Source organism: Ascidiella aspersa, chromosome 5 (assembly GCF_963924565.1).
Source record: "Ascidiella aspersa chromosome 5, kaAscAspe10.2, whole genome shotgun sequence".
NCBI lineage: Eukaryota > Metazoa > Chordata > Ascidiacea > Phlebobranchia > Ascidiidae > Ascidiella > Ascidiella aspersa.
Genome location: NC_139451.1, coordinates 2,347,633 through 2,366,431, shown reverse-complemented (window position 1 = coordinate 2,366,431; position 18,799 = coordinate 2,347,633). Strand labels below are relative to the sequence as shown.

The 18,799-nt window shown below is 32.6% G+C and overlaps 3 protein-coding genes across 3 annotated transcripts; 2 read left to right on the top strand and 1 right to left on the bottom strand.

Annotated features, from left to right (window-relative positions):
• Positions 1-654: 654 nt before the first annotated feature.
• Positions 655-4,386, bottom strand: LOC146141470 (ATP synthase subunit C lysine N-methyltransferase-like). The gene is made up of 5 exons (XM_083389977.1): positions 4,031-4,386; positions 2,929-3,048; positions 2,371-2,445; positions 1,877-1,990; positions 655-1,169 (listed from the first exon to the last, which is right to left on the bottom strand). Exons 1-5 carry the CDS (start codon positions 4,172-4,174, stop codon positions 987-989), a joined length of 636 nt encoding a protein of 211 aa, XP_083246103.1. The 5' UTR covers positions 4,175-4,386; the 3' UTR covers positions 655-986.
• A 1,212-nt stretch (positions 4,387-5,598) lies between these two features.
• Positions 5,599-7,639, top strand: LOC146141469 (tRNA wybutosine-synthesizing protein 5-like). Its single transcript, XM_083389615.1, has one exon. It carries the CDS (start codon positions 5,618-5,620, stop codon positions 6,551-6,553), a length of 936 nt encoding a protein of 311 aa, XP_083245741.1. The 5' UTR covers positions 5,599-5,617; the 3' UTR covers positions 6,554-7,639.
• Positions 7,640-7,649: 10 nt separating this feature from the next.
• Positions 7,650-17,181, top strand: LOC146141468 (uncharacterized). Its single transcript, XM_083389614.1, has 10 exons — positions 7,650-8,037; positions 8,470-8,588; positions 10,488-10,997; positions 11,428-11,548; positions 12,269-12,422; positions 13,044-13,210; positions 14,727-14,905; positions 15,367-15,502; positions 16,220-16,452; positions 16,923-17,181. The coding sequence occupies exons 1-10, from the start codon at positions 7,732-7,734 to the stop codon at positions 17,077-17,079; spliced, it is 2,082 nt and encodes a 693-aa protein (XP_083245740.1). The 5' UTR covers positions 7,650-7,731; the 3' UTR covers positions 17,080-17,181.
• Positions 17,182-18,799: the final 1,618 nt, after the last annotated feature.

Here is an 18,799-nt window from a genome sequence, read left to right as displayed (position 1 = left end):
TCGTATTATATTATGTACAAGCCTTAAGGCATTATTTGTTTAACTATTTAACAACTTTCTCCTCATGTTCAATTGTAGTTTTGTCGCAATAGTTTTGGCGTAATTAAAATATTAAACAAAAATGGTGATGATATTTGTAGCAGAATTTACCTTCAATTAGCTTAGTTTACATTGGATTTGTCAAAAATAAACAAGTTAATTTGGTATCACATCGGAACCGATCCATTAAAAAAACAAGACACAGATCAAAATTTTGGTAAAATTTTTTAAGGGAATCTACAGTCTAATTTAACAGAATTTAAAACGAAATTTTAACAAGGCACTTTACCCAGTGTTAGTGTTTTGCCTTTCGCCATTGCTCCACCTTTCGTTTTTTTGCGCGCGCTTAAGGTGCGACGCATCGCATACGCACACTCACTTACTTAGGCGCGGTAGTGCGCGCATCCCACGTAAAGAATGCAATCAGCTTCCTAGCCTTTGGGGCCACTTTATTTCCAATATAAAGGTTTTGTTTTGCGGTGCACGGTGTAGTCATCATTACCCGCCAGACATCAAACTTTGGTATGTTTTATTTTTCGCAACCTTTTTGTTTATATATGAAGTATTGTTCGCTGAACATTTCATTTTTCGTCTTACAGAAGACCTGCACCGTTTCTATACTGAATTTGCTTTCTACTGTGCGAAAATGGTATGCTCGCTTTTACCCTTTTGGACGCAAGCAATATGACAACGTTTTTTCGAGAAATTATCTCATTTTAAAAGAAAAAGCAATAGTTTTTAGAACGATTTTCTCACAAAATAAAAAATGGAATATTTAAAAAAAGGTTTACTGTTAGTTGGACAAATATTTGAAATTAGCTTCTTTTAGTTGAATTGTAACAACGTGTTTTTAAGCATTAAACTACTTTTCTAGTAAAAGACAATATTTTTCACAAAGATTTCTCACAAATTATACTAAAAAAATAAATAATCAAAGTTCTACACTGTTAGTTGGACGAATGTCTCAAATTAATTTCTTTTAGTTGATTTGTGACGAGGTATGTCCAAACTTGATCGACCCCCTTTCCATGTGTGGACTGGATGGGAATGTTAGGAAACGGGAATCGACAAGCAACGATCTTCGATCCAACTTTTAACTCAACTTGCAACTTCTTCTCCAAATCAGGCATCTAAAAATATTTCCGTTCGGTAATCTATAATTGAGACTAAGTAGTTATTAGAAGCAACACTTTGTTAAACAGTAAGCAGAAAATATATTTTTCCTTTAAAACAAAATTTCATCAAATAAATATAAACAGTTAAAAGTCTAAAAAAACATGTAGTACTGGATTACAATTAAAAATCCGTCATTCTATGAAAAATATCTATATTTTTTAAAGCCACTTACTAAAATAAGGTTGATAAAATTTAACAGTTGGCAAAATATTAAATTTTGTCACGATTAAGATAATAATAACTTATTTATTACGAATGCCACAAAACAAAATTTGCTTCAATCAATCTTTTGTGTTTAACAATTTGGATAAACACATGTAAAAAGGGTAATGAGTTCAAAATCTAAATATTAGTCTTGTTATAGCCTTAGTCATTTTTAGTTAATGACATAAACAAAGAGTTTTACTTTTTACAAATATAAATTGGAAATATATTTATAGCAGGTTTAGCACCAATTGATATTTTATTAAATGGAAAATCACATATGAACAACTAAGTGATCTTTAAGTAAATATAGTTCCTATGTGACTTTTTTAATGATACTTACACAAACAACCGTATCCAAATTTTGTATTCTTTTAAAATAAAAGTAGCAATAAAGAATATTGACAATAGGATTCAAACTATCTATTTATAAAGGGTATTCTGTTTTATTACTTACCATTTGATCGACACCAAAAATAACAACATTGTCAAACACGGAATAATCTGTTTTCCACAAATCTCCTCTTATAAATCTCGCATTAGATGAAACACCATTTTTCCAAGCTTGGCACTGAAACAAGATTTGTAATTAACGTCAAGGAATTTCTTATTTATTTAACTAAATGATAATATAAACTTGATTATTATCAAGGAATTTATTATAGTTGATTTGAATGAAATATAAATTTGACAGACATAAATTAAAACTGATTCAACGAGCACATTTTTATGAATAGTTAAAATCAAATCGTTAAAATTAATAAAAAATAATGATTTTTATTTCTACAGTCAGAAAAAAATTATTGGTATAGTCTTTAAAATGCAGATTTTTACTAAAAAAATTAACAAAAAATAGGTATTGCCAATAGAATGTGTACTATATTTAACATTTTCTTTAAAAACAAGAAAAAAAAAGGATAAATGAAATAATAAGCTTATTTTTCTTCTTACCTTGCTATAAACAACAAGCCATCGATTGAGTTCAATTCCGACTGATTTCAATCCATGTTTTGCAGCTTTTATTACCTAGGGTTGCAGCTAAATTAGGATCAGTATTTGAAAAACAAGGCTAGCATATCAGAATTAAGGCAATAATAAAATCTGAAATATTAAATTCAAACAAGAAATTCCAGATAAACTCTATTATACGACAAGATAATGGATTGGAAATCATGAAAAAAAACAGAGTAAAATATCAAATGGAATATCAAAGTACTACCTTCTACGTACTTATGCATGGGCTTTGATATTCCTGCTACATCTTACTACAACCGCCAGCCATTATGCTCCATTATGTTTTAATTTTCAACAAACCAAATTCTACTCCCACTCACAAAATGCTTTTGCTAGAAAGTCAAAGAATGCAAAGCAAACAGAAAACTTACTTTTTTGTTGAAGTTATGGATATTTAAGGTCATCAAAAAATACATGGATTCATAAAATTGATATTATATAAGATAAAAAAAGCATTATGTATTCGTTGTCATAAATAGGTCAAATTGTACTTACCACACGTCCGTCACCACTTCCGATATCCACAAGCGTCGAACCATGACGTTTTGGATGCTTCAGCGCTTTCACCACATTTTCAAGTTGAACGTCCGTTGCCGGAACATAAGGCAAACAGATCTAAAATCAAATAACGGCACAGTTTTATATTTTTTCTTTGTATATGGCCATATTGGTGTAATTCTAAATAGAGGAATCAGGTGGCACTATATAAAGACAAATTGTATTGAACTTTCTACAAGTTTTCGGACAACCGTGCTTCATCAGGTCAAAGTAGAAATGAAAACAATTAAAATGCACGTTAAAGCACATGCGTTTTTGCATCAGTAGCTTGTTTTTGCGAGCATGCGCCTTTGGATATGTTAGACGTCACCCTCCATTCTTATCGCCTTTTACTTGCGCTTGTGCTTTTGCATGCATTTTAATTGCTGACTGCAGCAGTTCATGTGGTTTAATTTAATGAAATAAAATTGAGAAAACTGAAGCAGCAAAACGAAGACATGGCTTATATTATTTAAATTCAAATCTATTGACTATTATTTGCCTTTCTTTCTAGTTTAGATGTGTCTTAAATAAACAGCATTTCATGCTTCTTGGATAATGTGCCGGGTAGATGTTTATGTAGCATACAATTGAACGGCTGTATTCAAGTTAATTAAAAAGTAATTAAAAAGTATTTCCGTCTTCGTCTTAAATATTGGCTTGAATTTTAATAATTCGTTAAGTCACTTACCTTTTAAATGCTTATTGTGATTTATTTAATGCGTATAAATATCGGTGGAAAGTGCCTGGGTTTTATCAGAAAAATCTGTCATAAAATACGCAAATAGCTTAAATAATACATAGCTTTTAGACTTTGGCTTTAATTTTAGCATTTGTTAAGTAACTTACTTTGGCGCTCGTCTAGAATCCTACCACAACGAACATTATTTGGGTTAGGGTGCCGGTTAGCGTTTGGGTTTGGGTGAGTCCAGTAATAGTGTTAAACGATATTACTTGACCTACCCACACCCAAACACTAACCGACACCCTAACCCACATATTATGCATTGCTTAATATTTATTTCAACGTTGTGGTAGGATTCTAGACCAGCGCCCTTACTTTCCTTAATGCTGGCGCAATAAACGCAGCAGTGACAGCGAACAAGCCTCCAGTTGTAGCAGCTACAACACCAAACGCTACTAGCCCAAAAGTGGATTTTTTTCTTGGTGCATCTTTCTCGCCATTTGGTTCTTGATTTTGCATTAAAACACAGCAAAAAAAAACTTTTCAACAACAAAGTTCAAAAAAGGTCGCACATGTGTTTTTGTACTTGTTACAACTACATAACGGTGAAACAAAGATAGTTCTTGACTTATTGCCATCATTATCAACAATAAATATTAACAATGGAATTTTTTAAATAACTTTAAACAATTTAAAATAGCACTTTTTGGCATTTAATGATTTGTTTAAATATGTATATTTCCGTATCTTTAAAACCTCGTGTATTTTTCATTAAATAGGTGGTTTTCCCAATAGGTAAACCCCCTATCGGTTTCTTCTAACTTTCTTCATAAATAATCTTGTTTTGAATAAATATTCCAGTGTTGTAGTAGCTGAAATCAGTGAATTAACTAGAATGGTCACAAGTCAATCGTTGTAAATGACTTATCTTTAGTCTTTTAAACAAATGACTTGGGATGAAATTAAGTGTTTACATAAAAAAAAATTAAATTAAATTGGGTTATTTTCTTGATTTTTGCACAATAAACAATTTTCTTACTATAAAGTTGCGTTTTTCAGTGGGTTATTTTTTGCATTTTAATAGTTTAAAAGCAATTGATTTTCTTCAATGATGACTTAGACTTGTTGATTTACAAGTGACTTGACTGGAACAGGGTAACACTAATTTACGGAATGATGAATGGTCGGAATAGTCGGAACGCTCACTAATTTACGGAATTGTCGGAATGGAATGAATAAGGCCGAAACTAATTTGATGAATGGTCGGAACGGCATGAACTGTCGGAATAGAATGAACTATCGGAATAGAATGAATGACGCTGTAGGAACAGAATGAACTGTCGGAATAGAATGAACTGACGGTATGGAATGAACGAAGCTGTAGGAACAGAATGAACTGTCGGAATAGAATGAACTGTCGGAATGAGATGAACGAAGCTTTCCGACAGTTCATTCTGTTTATACAGCTTCGTTCATTTCATTCCGAAAGTTCATTCCTAACCCTAACCCCAACCCTAACCCTAACAGCTTCGTTCATCTCATTCCGACAGTTGATTCTGTTCCTACAGCTTCGTTCTTTTCATTTCGACAGTTAATTCCGTTCCGACCATTCATTATTCCGTAAATTAGTATTACCCACTGGAACAAGTCAATTTAAAAGGACTTTACAGCACTGAAATAAACTGCTGTTGCCTTGCCATGCATTGTATCAATTGTAAGGTTTTCTTTGACAGAGATATTTTCAAGATTACCTCTACAAAAAAAAACTGCGCTTAATAATAGAAAAAATGTGTCAGAGAACCTTCTTTAGTTCATGTCTTACTTTTATAAACACCTGCCATATAAATTTTAATTCATCAATTTTTAATTTACTGAATTGCCTTTCAGTAAAATAAACTATGAAGTGTTATTTCAAAATAGGCCTCAAAATTGTCATTATTTTATTTTTTTAAGTCTTAAAAGATGGAAGTTAAAACGGTTAAAGTTTATCATGAAGTAAACCAGGATGTATTTGACAATACAATCAGCAAAATGAGAGAACCTTGCATTACAAAAGACTTTGACATAGGACCTTGCAAAACGAAATGGACTTGCAAATATTTATCGCAAAATGGTGGAGATAAAACTGCAACGGTTCACGTGAGCGACATTCCAAGCATGAATTTTATCGACAAGAATTTTGGCTACCACAAGCTTCCGTTTTGCGAAATGGTGAAACGCGCTTCGGAAAAAAATCACAACAAGTTTATTTCGACTCCTGGTGAATTTTACTACTTTCGTTCTTTAGGGGAGGATGTAAGAAAAAGTGTTTCCGACATTAATGTTCAATTTCCGGAACTGGCAAAAGACATAAACTTTCCTCCGTTTGTCCCGAAAGAAAAGCTGTTTTCATCTGTGTTTCGTATCGCTTCTCAAGGAATGCAATTATGGACTCATTATGATGTAATGGACAACTTTTTAATCCAAGTCAGCGGAAAAAAGCGAGTTGTTCTATTTCCACCGAGTGATGCATTAAACTTGTACCTCAAAGGCGACAAGTCCAAAATTATCGACATTGATAACCCAGATTACAAAAAGTTTCCAAAATTTGCAAACGCAACAAGATATGAATGCACACTAAACAGCGGCGATATTTTATTTATTCCCGCTTTGTGGTTCCACAATGTTGTAGCACTCGAATTTGGTGTTGCTGTGAATATGTTTTGGAAAAACCTTGACTCTAATTTGTATGACAGCAAAGATGTTTATGGGAACAAAGATTTGCAACCTGCGGCAAGAAGCATGGACATATTAAATCGGGCACTTAAGGTCCTTAATGAATTGCCTGAAGATTACAAGCATTTTTACGCGAGAAAAATGATTGCTCATATTGAGCAAAAATCATTGTCTTCTAATTAGGTCTAACGTAATACATGAAAAGCACACCTAAGCCAAACATGTTAAAAATGATATAAATATGGTTGATTCCCACAACTTTTAAAGATTTTTTAAATCCCTTTTAAACCATAAGCGTTGCAATGAAAACAGCATAGTAATTTGTGGACAGCTCTCATTCCACAGTGAACTGGGATTTCTGTCACAGTGCAAGCAATTAGAGCAGTGGTCTCCAACCTTTTTAATAGGTGCCCTCAATTTAAATAAAATTCAATTGGAATTTACATTATGACCCCATTTTTTGTTTTCAACAATAAATTGCACCTCCACCTTGCATAGCATAAGCGCATCTCTTGCTTTACTTCAAAATTATTGCGATGTTTCGTTTTCAGTATGCTCAAAGCCTACTCCTTATATCTGCAAACTGACTAGCCACGTTGCCCAAGTTTAGTAACATAAAGTTGACTTTTTGAAAAAACAGTCCATTTATATATACTTCATTAAAAGAATGTCGTAATGAAACAACCGCTAAATCAAAGAAACCTAATTTTGTCAATTGTCACGTTGGCTGATTTAGCAGCTCTTAAGATTTAAAAACATATATTAATCTAGGTTATAGATTAGAAGAAGGAGTCACGTTTATTAGTGTGGCATCATTGTGAAGTAAACAAAATAGGTACATAAGTCATACAGAAACAGCAGAAAAATGGCGACACACAAAAATTTTAGGAGACCACTGACTTACACCTATTTAATATATTCAACATAAAACAACATTGGAACTACTTAAGTATCACAACACTGCAAAAATGTTTGGAGGTTGTAGTTTGACGTATAGATAGCAAGTTGTGAATGCTACCTAGTTCTGTATGAGCTTTGACATTCTTCGTTCATTTTATGTCTAGCTACAACATTTATACATTATGTTAAGATTTATTTGAAACTTTCAAAATGCAAACTACTTCTTATAGGCTTTGATATTCTTACTATGTCTAGATATAAATATCAGTATAACAGGATTCTGCTTTTGATTTAAGTTTTAGTAATTATTTTACTTGCTACTGAATTTTGAAAAAAAGAATGCTATCATGACAAGAAACGCATTAATTTTTATAGATTAGCATGTGAAATATTTCATTAATTTTGTTTTATTTTTCTTAACTTTACATAAATAAGCCTGTCAAAATCAAACCAGGTTTAACATGATTGGTAAAGAAGCACTTTGGAATAAAACCTTTTCCGAGCTCAATCTGCAAAACAAAATAGTTGGTGATGAGATAGTGGATTGGTCTCCAGGTCATTCGATTGCTGTCGCGACAAATAAAAAAATAATAATCTGCGACACTTTATTGCAATCAAAGTCGCACGAATTTGCGTTCAAGATTGAAAACTTTTCTCTGCCAGCAAACTACAATGAAAATCACACAGATGAAAGCTTGCAAGAGTTTGAAGATCTCTGCTCGAAATCGTCAAATCTGTTAGCGGCACCAAACTTTAAAGTTTATGAGGTAGAGTTATAATGATTAGCTTTTCGTTACAATTCGACAATGTTGTTTGATTTTCCACATATATATATATTTCTTCTCTTTTGGGGGGCGAAAATTAACAACCGACATGCCGTATATAACGTGCAGACGCAAAATTTAGTGAAATTGAGTAAATAGTTTTAAAACTGTAAAACATAAAGAGTGATATGTAACCATTTTGAAGCAAAAAGTTAAATATTTTTTCCTGTTACTGACATTTAAAAACCAGAATACAGGGCAGTGTTCGTTTATTATAAATTACTGTAATCTTTATGAAGAATACATCCATTATATTTACTACATGTATTGTGCACAGGATGTGTAATATATATGGATGCCTTTATCATTGGCCAGTAAGAAAGGCTTGAACCACAGAATACATTGTGTATGTGAACATTATAGATGTACTTACAGATGCAACTGAATCCAGTTTACATGAAGACGTCCCAAGGCGCAAATGGAGGTTTTAATAAAGTACGCTTTCTGCCATCTTTAGACAATTCCCTATTAGCAGCACAAACTTTGGATTTCAGGTAGAATGTGAATTATACAAATGTAAAAAAATATATATAAGAAGCCTGCATTATGAATGTCAAAGTCAAATAAGGTTGAATAAATCAATATCATCTTGGTAAAGATGTTTCCATACAAAATTGCATTATCATCAGTTAAAATGTGTCATCATGCATTAATTGATACAAAAAGCTTTTAGGTACGCTATGCACGGATCTGTAATTTAGCTTAAAATTGAACGTCAAAGCCAAAAAGGTAGAATAAATCAACATCATCTCAAGTGGTAAAGACGTTTCGATACACAATTGTAACGTTATCAGTTAAAATGTTTCTTCATATATTAATTGATACAAATGTAGTAAAAAAACATTTCGGTCAGGGGTTCTTAAACTTTAAAAAAAACATGGACCTTCAATTTATATTTTTGCTTTGCGGGACTACGGTAGGCAAGAAATTTTTAGGGATGACGTCAAAATGCAAATAAACTTCAGAAATTTGCTGACTTCGGCCAAAAAAATATGTAAGTGTTAAACGGAGTCCAAATACCATCAGTGCTAAAACGTGTTTTTTTAATTAAACTCTTTTCTTTAAATTGATTACTTCTTAAGAATACACTAACATTTCAATTAGAGCTTTATGGACCCCTCTAAAACTATTTCACGGTCCCCCCAAGGTCCATGAACCCCAGTTAAAGAACCCCTGATTTAGGTACACTATGCACAGATCTGTAATGTAGCTTAAAATTGAATGTCAATTCTAAAAAGTTCAAATAAATCGACATCATCTTGATTAAGACGTTTCAATCGCACTTGCATCATCACCAGCAAATGTGACTGAAAAAACCTCAGTTGTAAAATATAGAAAGCAAGGTTTAATAGATTTCAGTCACATTTACTGATTATGTTACAAGTGCATATTGAAACGTCTTTATCAAGATGGTGTCTAACTTTTTGAATTTAACATTCATTTTCAACCTACTTTACAGATTTGTACACACTGCACAGTATACTTAAATGCCTTTTTGCACATTTGTATCACTTAATGTCTGATGACACAATTTATCTAAGGCATTTTTGAAACGTTTTTATCAAGATGTTGGAGATATGTATTATATTGACCGTTTTGACTTAGACATTCATCTTCAAGCTACATTATAGATCTGTGCAAAGTGTACCAAGGTATAATATAAGAACTTTAAGAAATATTAGGGTTTTAGAAATAGCAGAATAAAAAAGGTACTTGGCCAATAACTTTTGTTTTAAACTTAATGCCCTTTACTGTGTTCATCAGGATGTTGTTTATAAATACACAGGAACTATATTTTTAACTGTTGTAACTGTGAAGCCATATTATTATGCCATTGAAACATTCGTATACACAACAATGTGTTCATTTTGTAATTAAGCCCTTCCAAAATCTCTGCTCATGCAAAAACAACATTTTTTTTTATTTTTAAAATTTTGTTCAATAAAACTTGTAAAAAAGATATTTTTATTTCGCAATTGTCAATAAAAGTCTTTCTTATTTTCCTAATTATGTAGACTGCCACATTGAGACATTGCCTAAGTGTTAAAAGTTTAAACATGTATTTGTGTGTATGTTGCACAGGAAGTACCATGCAAAAACAACATTTTTGTTTTAAATTCGGCATCTTTGTTCAATAACTTGTCCCTTTGAAATATTTTTTTATTTTGCATTTGTCAATGATAATATTTCTAATTTTCCTAATTATGTACACTGCCACATGGAGACATTTTTCCTTTTGTCAAGTGTTATAAGTTTGAACATATATTTGTCTGTACTTTGCACAGGATATAGAAGCTGTTAAATCCTTTGTTATCGGTATATATAATTATTTTAATTTTTCTAATACTTAAGTGTTAAAAGTTTGAACATATATTTGTGTGCATTTTGCACAGAATGTTGCTTTTTCAACGGACGACCAAAGGCGTGAAGCCGCAATGGAACCAGTTTGCCGATTTGTCACGGATGTACCTTCAATATCTTAAACACATCAAGACAAAAGACAAGCAGCCTGGCTTTGCAGACGACTTGATGGTCACTTCAATCACTTGTTTTGCATGGTCCGACGTGTACGCCGCCACTGACACTGGCAACCGCCACTACTACCTTGCCACAGGCACAAGAAGCGGCAACATCGTCATTTGGAAGGTTCCACTGCCGTGCTGCGAAGTTAAAAGTGTGAAAGTTGTAAAAGTTGTGTACACAAATTTCGACGAAGTCGCCTCGCTAACATTTCAAAAGTCTTTTGGTCAAAAAACTGACTCACAGCCTTCAACTCTAAAGCTTATTAGCTCAAACTATGACGGGCTGATTAGTGTAAATGTGGTTTCACTTAAAGATGACACGACAGACAACATATTGACCAACAGTATTATTTGGGATGAAAAAGACTTCCTAGTTGTAAAGTAAGTAAGAATGTGTACGTTTATAACTGTAAAAAGATTAATGTTTGCATAACACTAAATTATATTATACAATATTTTTAAACCTGAATATACTGTTGCTGCCAGGCATTGTATCAATTGTAAAATTGTTCCTTCAGAAAATTTATTTATTAAATGTACCAACAGTTCTATAACCTATTTCAAGAAATATTTGTCAGGGCAATTGTATTGCAACTGGACTGTTATATATGTTTTTTTGTCCAGCTGCAATATTATAGGGTATTGAAACATTGGTACATTTAACAGAAATAAAGAAGTATTTTACTACTGATTTTGAACCCTGTTAAACAAAAAAACTGTTCAATTTCAGGATTTGTAATTCTTTTATATTGGTTTAACTATTATATTTCAAGGCATTGTCCAATAGATTAAGTATGCAATGCTTTTTTAGAAATCTACATTGGTTGAAATTTGATGATGGAAAAAGGTCGGTTGTCTTGGCAACCAAGTCTTTCTATTTGATTGCCTTGGAATTGACAGAAGATTACAAAACTTCTAACGAGTTTATGCTGGTAATTGTTTGCACTATAATAATTATGCTATTTTGAATAATGTTCCTAAAGTATATTTCTATCATTTAATTTATAGAATTTACCTTAGTTGTAAGTATAAGGAAATGTTTTCAAGTTTGGGTCCGTGAAGCTTTTTTATGAGGTCCCAAATGTAACATCGATGCTGAACAAAAACAAAATGGATAAAATAAAAAATGATTACTATATATTAGTTACTTTCATTGTGCTCTTATCAATTAATGAACAAATGTTAGGGGTCTCATTTCACAACATGTAAATATTTCGCTTTTACTAATAAAAACAACAATTGTAATGGTCTGCCACATTAAAAAGAAGTTTAAAAACCACTCAGCTTAGACATAATCTGTTAATCTTATTTTGGACTTTCACAAATAAGAAGAACATTAATTTCCCAATAAATACCAATTGCCTGTTATTTGGAAGTTTAATTCCTTTGAAAATTTCTGTAATGATTATTTTATGGCAGACACGACACTGGTCTAGAATCCTACCACATTTGCGTCTGGAATTTTATAATGCTAACATTATTTTGGTTTGGGTGGGTCAATTAATATTATTATATTTATCCTTATCCATTTTTTCTTCCTTGCAATTTTAATTTTAACAAATCGTTTTATTACCGTAAAGAAAGTGGTAGGATTCTAAACCAACGCCAAAAAATCTGTTTTTAAGCTATGTTGTTTGTTTTTTATTTTGTAGGCATTTGATTCAACAATTACAAGCCTATGTTTTGCTGGGGAATCCCCAAAAGACCACCTTCTGATTTCATGCAGTGATGGAAGTATTACAAGCGTCAACATTACATTGGACCCAAAAGTCACTTTACGAAAAGGAGAAACAGTCAATGAAATGGGTAAAAACCTAATTTAACAAATAGGTTTATTAACTTTTCTTTGACATGCTTAGACATTTTATGTATAGAATCTGAATGCCTTATGTATTTTTTATTACCTGGTTGCCTGTCAGGGATATTTAACAACATTGAGGCCAACATAGTTGTAGCAACAATATTTAAAAAATTATCTCAAATTAGGCACAAAAGAAAACCTTTTTTGCACATGTCTTGGCTTTCATGGTATTATTTTTCTCGGTCATTACAATTCAATTTAGCAGTATACAGGATTTAGTGGGACTCCAGCCATAAGACCGAGATAGGAACAAGATTAACAAGAGAATAAAACACACTTCAGAATAAGATCAAATATAACTAATACTTAATGGTTGTAGTACCTTTGAGATCGGAATAAACCCGTTATGGTCAGAATCAGGCGTAAACAACACTTTATCTAACCGTTAACCCCACCCGTAAGAACAGTACTATACCCCCTAACAATTTCAACCAAAACCCATTTTCTAACCCAACCCAGTAGCCACCATAACCCCAAACAGTGCCGAAAATTTGGTGCCAAAACATTGGCGCCCTTACTGTGCCTAATGCTAATTTGTACAATTTTAAGTACTTTTCACGTTTCAGACGAAGCTTGTTATCGGAGTGTGGCCCCTGTCACTTATCACGCCATTGTGATGTCACCAAACGGGGGTTTTGCTGCAATTGTTCGCTCGTACCCACAAGTCACTCGAAGTATCCAGGTCGATAATACAGCCTTCATCTCAATCAAAAGACTTCTTTCACCTGAACAGGTAAAAGTTACCTAATGAGTCTGATATCAAAGCCTGTAGAGAAGTGGGTAGCAGTTTAAACATTTCTTATAAGTCTCAGATACAATAACTGTCTTTAGTCAATATTTTATTAAAAGTTGACTTCAATTGACTTATTGCAGTGCTTCTCAACCTATGGGTCGCTGTTTGATTTGGTCGCCGACCGCAGTCGTGTTTATACTAATTGGGATCGTTTCTGAGCGAAATTTCTCAATTAAAAAATTAAGGAAGCAATACAAATAATGTCTTATTATAATTATTGAAATTCGAAATTTTGTATGCTATGCCTACTTTCTGTTCGCTTACAAAAAAAAACAATTGGGTCGCCAAACCTTAGTCGTCAAAGGTTGATAAGCACTGACTTATTGGTTTTGAACATTGAAGGTGAAAAAATATCAAAACAAACAACTTCGACAACCAATGTTCGAAGTACCCAGGGTACAGCGAAATACTGTTTACATATATTGTACTGCCATCTGGCTATTATTCTATTCAGAATGAAATATAATAAAGGATTAATTCGATATAAAGCTTATAAAAGGATCGATAAGATGATGTACCTTTACCTCAGACCTTAAGTCGATTAAGCAAATTACAAATTTTATTACGAAATTTATTTTTTTTTTTAATTTTTTCCTGTTAAAATATGAGCCTTCAACAGGTAAATTTAAATAAAATAAGTCTGAATCAAAGCCAATACAGAAGTGGGTAGCATTTTGAACGTTCTGAATATCTCTTGGTTTATTTTCAACAATAAAGGTATTCTAAATGTTCACAACATGCTATCCCTACTGTATGGGCTTCTATATTTTTACTAGGCCTTTAGTACACTACAATTAATATAGCGATTAGGTATCCGGCCCGCCAAGTACTTCATTTCCAATATCAGGCCCGCCGACTTGAGAAGTTGCCCGCCCTTACCTTAGTACAACCTTTAGCTGTTATATTAATAATTTTGGGCTTGAGTTTAGGAAAGCGTGTTTATTTATGTAGTTATGGTAATGAAAATAATCTTTAAAAACATTGCCTTTGTTTTGTTTAAGTATATATATCTTTAAATCCATACTGAAAGAATTAAAATAACCATGTTTTAAAATGTATACCCATATGCCCTATCTTGCTCAAAAATAAATATTTTAGCAGGATTTGATGGTACTTAAACCCCCAAAATGTTCAGATGGGGATGGGACAGTAGGTGAATGTTGTCCAAAATCAACAAAAAGAATTTCAAAGTTGGTTTTATGGGTACATACAGATATTCAGACAACCCCTAGAAACAACCATGGCACCATTGCCTGCTGCATCCTGATCATAAAACTAGCCTGTGGTGAGGTTCAAACTCACAACCTCCCCAGCAATAACAGGACCGTCGCTTTACCAACTGAGCTAACAGCTCAGTGGGGAGCCAGTCGAGAAACAACCATAACACCATTGCCTGCTGCATCCTGTTAGTAAAACTAGCCTGAGGTGAGATTCTAAATTTGTTTTTTTTTTTCAGGGGTTGGCCATTCTTTTGGAAGGGATAAAGGATGACAGCTTTAACTTATACAAGAATATGGATATACTTGAGATAATGCGACAAGATTACGCGATGAACTCAAAATTTCTAACGCCATTCCAATCCTTGCTAGACGCCCCAGTTACTAAGGAAGAATCAACTGTTGGATTACAATTGAGGTACAAACTTGTTTTTTTGACTTGCTGGTTTATTAATATTTTTGAGATTAATATTAGGTGTGTCCAATACATTAAGTTTTAATTGAATATTTCAAGGTTCATTTTAGATTTTATAAGGCTGTTTCCTTCAATTGGTTTATTAACAATATTTTGCTGTGTCTATTATAGTATAGTTAACATTTTGCTAATTTCAAATTTTAAAGAATTCAGTTTTTTAACGGAATAACCCTATTTTTAGAATAAACTATTTTATAACTTTTGTTTAGTGTATTAGTGCCAAAATTTTAAAACTTTAACTTTAATAGCTTGAGAAATGCACCGTTTCAAACAAAAATCAGCCAGCATTAAAAGCTATTGAAAAGAATTTTAGAACTTTTATTGTTTGCTTTTTGTGTTTTGTTGCGTGAGCAAGATTCTGTTGTGAAAAACATGCTTAACTTTAACTTTGTTTATTGTTTTAGGTGGCATTTACTTCATATAAAAGGCAAATTTGAAGGTCATAGTGTTGACCTTGACACAAGCAACCAAAGTGAAAGTTCGGGAAACGAAGACATCGAAGCATTTTTAATCATCAGGCAAATGATTAAAGTCTTGGAGGTAAATACAAAAATTTAGCATTATAGAAAAATATGGAATGGTTGTTAAAAGTGAAGTTACATATAAAAAGTGGCAATTCCTTAAAGTTTTTAACAATCAAAAAAGAAAACAAAAGGTACACAAAATGTTTTGGATTTTGAAATTGTGCAAAGTTAGTAGAATTTTTGTTATTATGTATAAAGGCCCGTTTACACTACAGCTGCACTGAGCTGAGCAAAGCGTAATTTGCATTTAAATTCTATTGTGGCAAGCGTTTCACGCTTTGCTAAACTCAAGCCCCGTGCAGCAGCAGCAGCAGCAAGTTACGCTTTGCTTAACTCAAGCCTTGTGCAGCTATAGAAAAACGTTACGTTTTGTCGTGATTTTTACGCCCAGCGCAGCTGTAGTGTAAGCGGGCCTTTAAGATTTCGAGCAGTGGATTTTAAAAACCTTTATTAGCAGGACCTCTAAGTACACAAGCGTTGTGTAACTGTTTTTAAATGACTTGACTAAAGTCTTTTGGTCCAATGACTTAAAATGAGCTATCTATCTCAATTTTTGCACATGAAACAACTAGAAAAGTTTTATGTTTTTTTTTATCAGTGATTTAACTTGTAGTGGACTTACTCTAATATTGACATAACTGGGAATAACTTAATATTTTTGCAAAAGTCAATTAAATTGATTTGTTTACAGCACTGAGTACAACCAAGTCAAAATCTTAACTTACTTTTTCAGTGTTGGTGCGATTCCAGACCTAATCCAGTTTGTCAAATTCCAACCAAATCCATAGTTTCATGGTTGGAACAAAACAGTGAATTGCTCACCAACGAACAGACGTTAGTTATCAAGAAAACAAAGCTGATCAAGAAATACTCGTCCACGTTTGATTCTCCGACCTGCTACTACACTTCGCAGCTGATGAGTTTTTCATCTGATGGCAGGTTTTGGATTTCAACAGATGGATCAAAGTAAATAGTGTTTTACAGTGTTGTTAATAATTAAGGATAATTCTTTCCTGACTTGCATATTGTCATGTGTGCTGTTATAGTTGGTCAGTATGGCTTCTGAATGCCTAGGTGGCTGTTATACACACATGTCATCACTGTTTTAGTTTTGCTCAGTAAAATATGTATTTTGCATTAAAGATTTTACATTTAAAGGCCAGCATAAAATTTACTTTTTTTCAAAAATAACCCCTAAAAAATTACCTGATGTTGCATGCCACGTGCTCTATTGATTGTCGTAGACCTTTTTGCTTAGAACTGCACTGATTTCTGACGGATGGGGTGCATATTGCCACATGCTCTATTGGTCTTTATAAAACTATTTTTTAAGAATATTCTGTAAAAATACCCACACCTTTTGTAAGAGACAGTTCTGTATTCCTTAAAACACAGCACACATTTATGATTTAGTTACTTGTGATATTTATCAACAGGTGGCCTTTATGCTGTTTGACCTTCACACCCTTGCAACGACCTTCAAAACGAAAATGTCAGCTGTCTGGACTTTTTGCCGATGTTAACAACTCAAAAAACTGGACAAGCAAGCTGCTATCATCGCCTTGCATTTTTTCTCAAGCACCATTTGTTTAACCTCGAATGTTAACTTTATATTTGTGCTAACCATATTTAAAACACAGTACTTAACTATGTTGCTATTAAATCCAGTTGGTTGAAGATCCAACTTTGGAATAACTGCCAAATACAAAGATTTTTTTTTTAAGTGTGAATCATTTTTTTGTAAGCTACATAAGTAATAGTTAAATAAATGCAAAAATGATAAATTTCCATTGCATCTGTCAATTCCAACATATTGCAGGAAATATATTATGCTATTTAATTAGTGAGCATGGCATTCATAATTATGTATATATATATATATTAAATATCTTCACTACACTTATTACCGCAAACCGTAAAAAATTGTCTATTTTCAGTCAATCTAGATACACATAATTTTTATTAGATTTGTAACCTGCTCTATGATAAACCAAAAATACCAAAATAAACAAATTGTAAAGCAGATTTATTTTTTGAGACAGAATATATGAAAACACAGAAGTTTCTCCATAAAAACATGGCACTGGAAACTATTTTAAACAGATGTTTTTCAAGCCACATTTTTTAACTTAGTTGTTTGTGGCTGAAATGTGATTCAGAATCTTTATGCACTTACATAACATATGATGACAAAGTAGAACACAAATGAGTTTATAATACAACATACAGTGCTTAACACTATAAACACTCACATTTGTTTAATTTATGTCATTTAAAATTGTACATAAACATAAACACAAAGTTATTACCAAATTTTGAAACTGATATGGTCGCAAACTGTAAATTGTGAAAAGGTAATAGCAAATGGTGCAATATTTTCCAAACAAGCATTGAGATTAGATGAATTTTATGCCCTTTGAGTAGATTGCTGAATATCCACCTTATTATACTTAAGTAAATGGGTACACAGGTTGTAGAGTCAAATCGGGACTTGGGACCTGACAAAACCGCACATTTAGCCAGAGACGGTATTTTTGACATGATATTCCTACTGTGTGTGTTGTTCTACCTAACTCACGTATGTCAATAAAATCATGAATTATATTTAAAAATCTGAAGCAACAATGTCTTGCTTGCACATCTTGCTTGAGTTGGAACAACTTTTAGACCCAATGCATCATTAACTTGCACACGCCTCCCATCATCGGACAACCTCGCTCCCACATTACACTTTGTGTGGTTAGATAACTTGGTGGACAATGACGGTTGTTGTGGTTTTGACTTGAATCCATGTTTCAGTGTACCTTGGGTAATTTTAAGATGCACATTAGATATGCCATGCTTTGATTTTATCTATAATATGCTAAATCTGAAATCTACAAATATATAATATATTTATGTAAAATCAAAAATAATTTTACAAAAACTAAATCTACCTGTTTTAATCCTAGATTGTGTATGGATTGAATTGCTTTATCTAAACAAAAGCCGAAACAAAACTGATCTATTGGTGTATAACAATGTGAGCACATTGACACTTGCTTGTTTTAAGTTGGTGTAGCGTTTAATAACGAATTCGAAAACCTAACTGTCAAGGGTATTTTCGGGTCACATCTGTTTAATAATTTTGTAAACTTTCTTTACTTTTCTAGAAAAGCTTCATATATACATTATAGAGCAAATATTTGACACATTGCAAAGTCATAGGTTGATCACTTTCACACACTGTGGAGTGTGGACCCACTTTTAGTAATTGGATATTGCCTGGAATCCTACCACTTTTATTAGGTACAATAACGAATAACGTTGTCAA

What these genes read in the sequence shown, in the direction of transcription:
- LOC146141470 (XM_083389977.1), bottom strand. Translation starts at nt 4,174, where the DNA reads ATGCAAAATCAAGAACCAAATGGCGAGAAAGATGCACCAAGAAAAAAA. An exon ending in TTGCGCCAGCATTAAGGAAA is followed by an intron (nt 3,049 to 4,030) that starts GTAAGGGCGCTG and finishes ATTTGATTTTAG; the next exon opens with ATCTGTTTGCCTTATGTTCC. An exon ending in TTTTTGGTGTCGATCAAATG is followed by an intron (nt 1,170 to 1,876) that starts GTAAGTAATAAA and finishes AAATATTTTTAG; the next exon opens with ATGCCTGATTTGGAGAAGAA.
- LOC146141469 (XM_083389615.1), top strand. Translation starts at nt 5,618, where the DNA reads ATGGAAGTTAAAACGGTTAAAGTTTATCATGAAGTAAACCAGGATGTA.
- LOC146141468 (XM_083389614.1), top strand. Translation starts at nt 7,732, where the DNA reads ATGATTGGTAAAGAAGCACTTTGGAATAAAACCTTTTCCGAGCTCAAT. An exon ending in CAAACTTTAAAGTTTATGAG is followed by an intron (nt 8,038 to 8,469) that starts GTAGAGTTATAA and finishes ATGTACTTACAG; the next exon opens with ATGCAACTGAATCCAGTTTA. An exon ending in AGAAACAGTCAATGAAATGG is followed by an intron (nt 12,423 to 13,043) that starts GTAAAAACCTAA and finishes TTCACGTTTCAG; the next exon opens with ACGAAGCTTGTTATCGGAGT.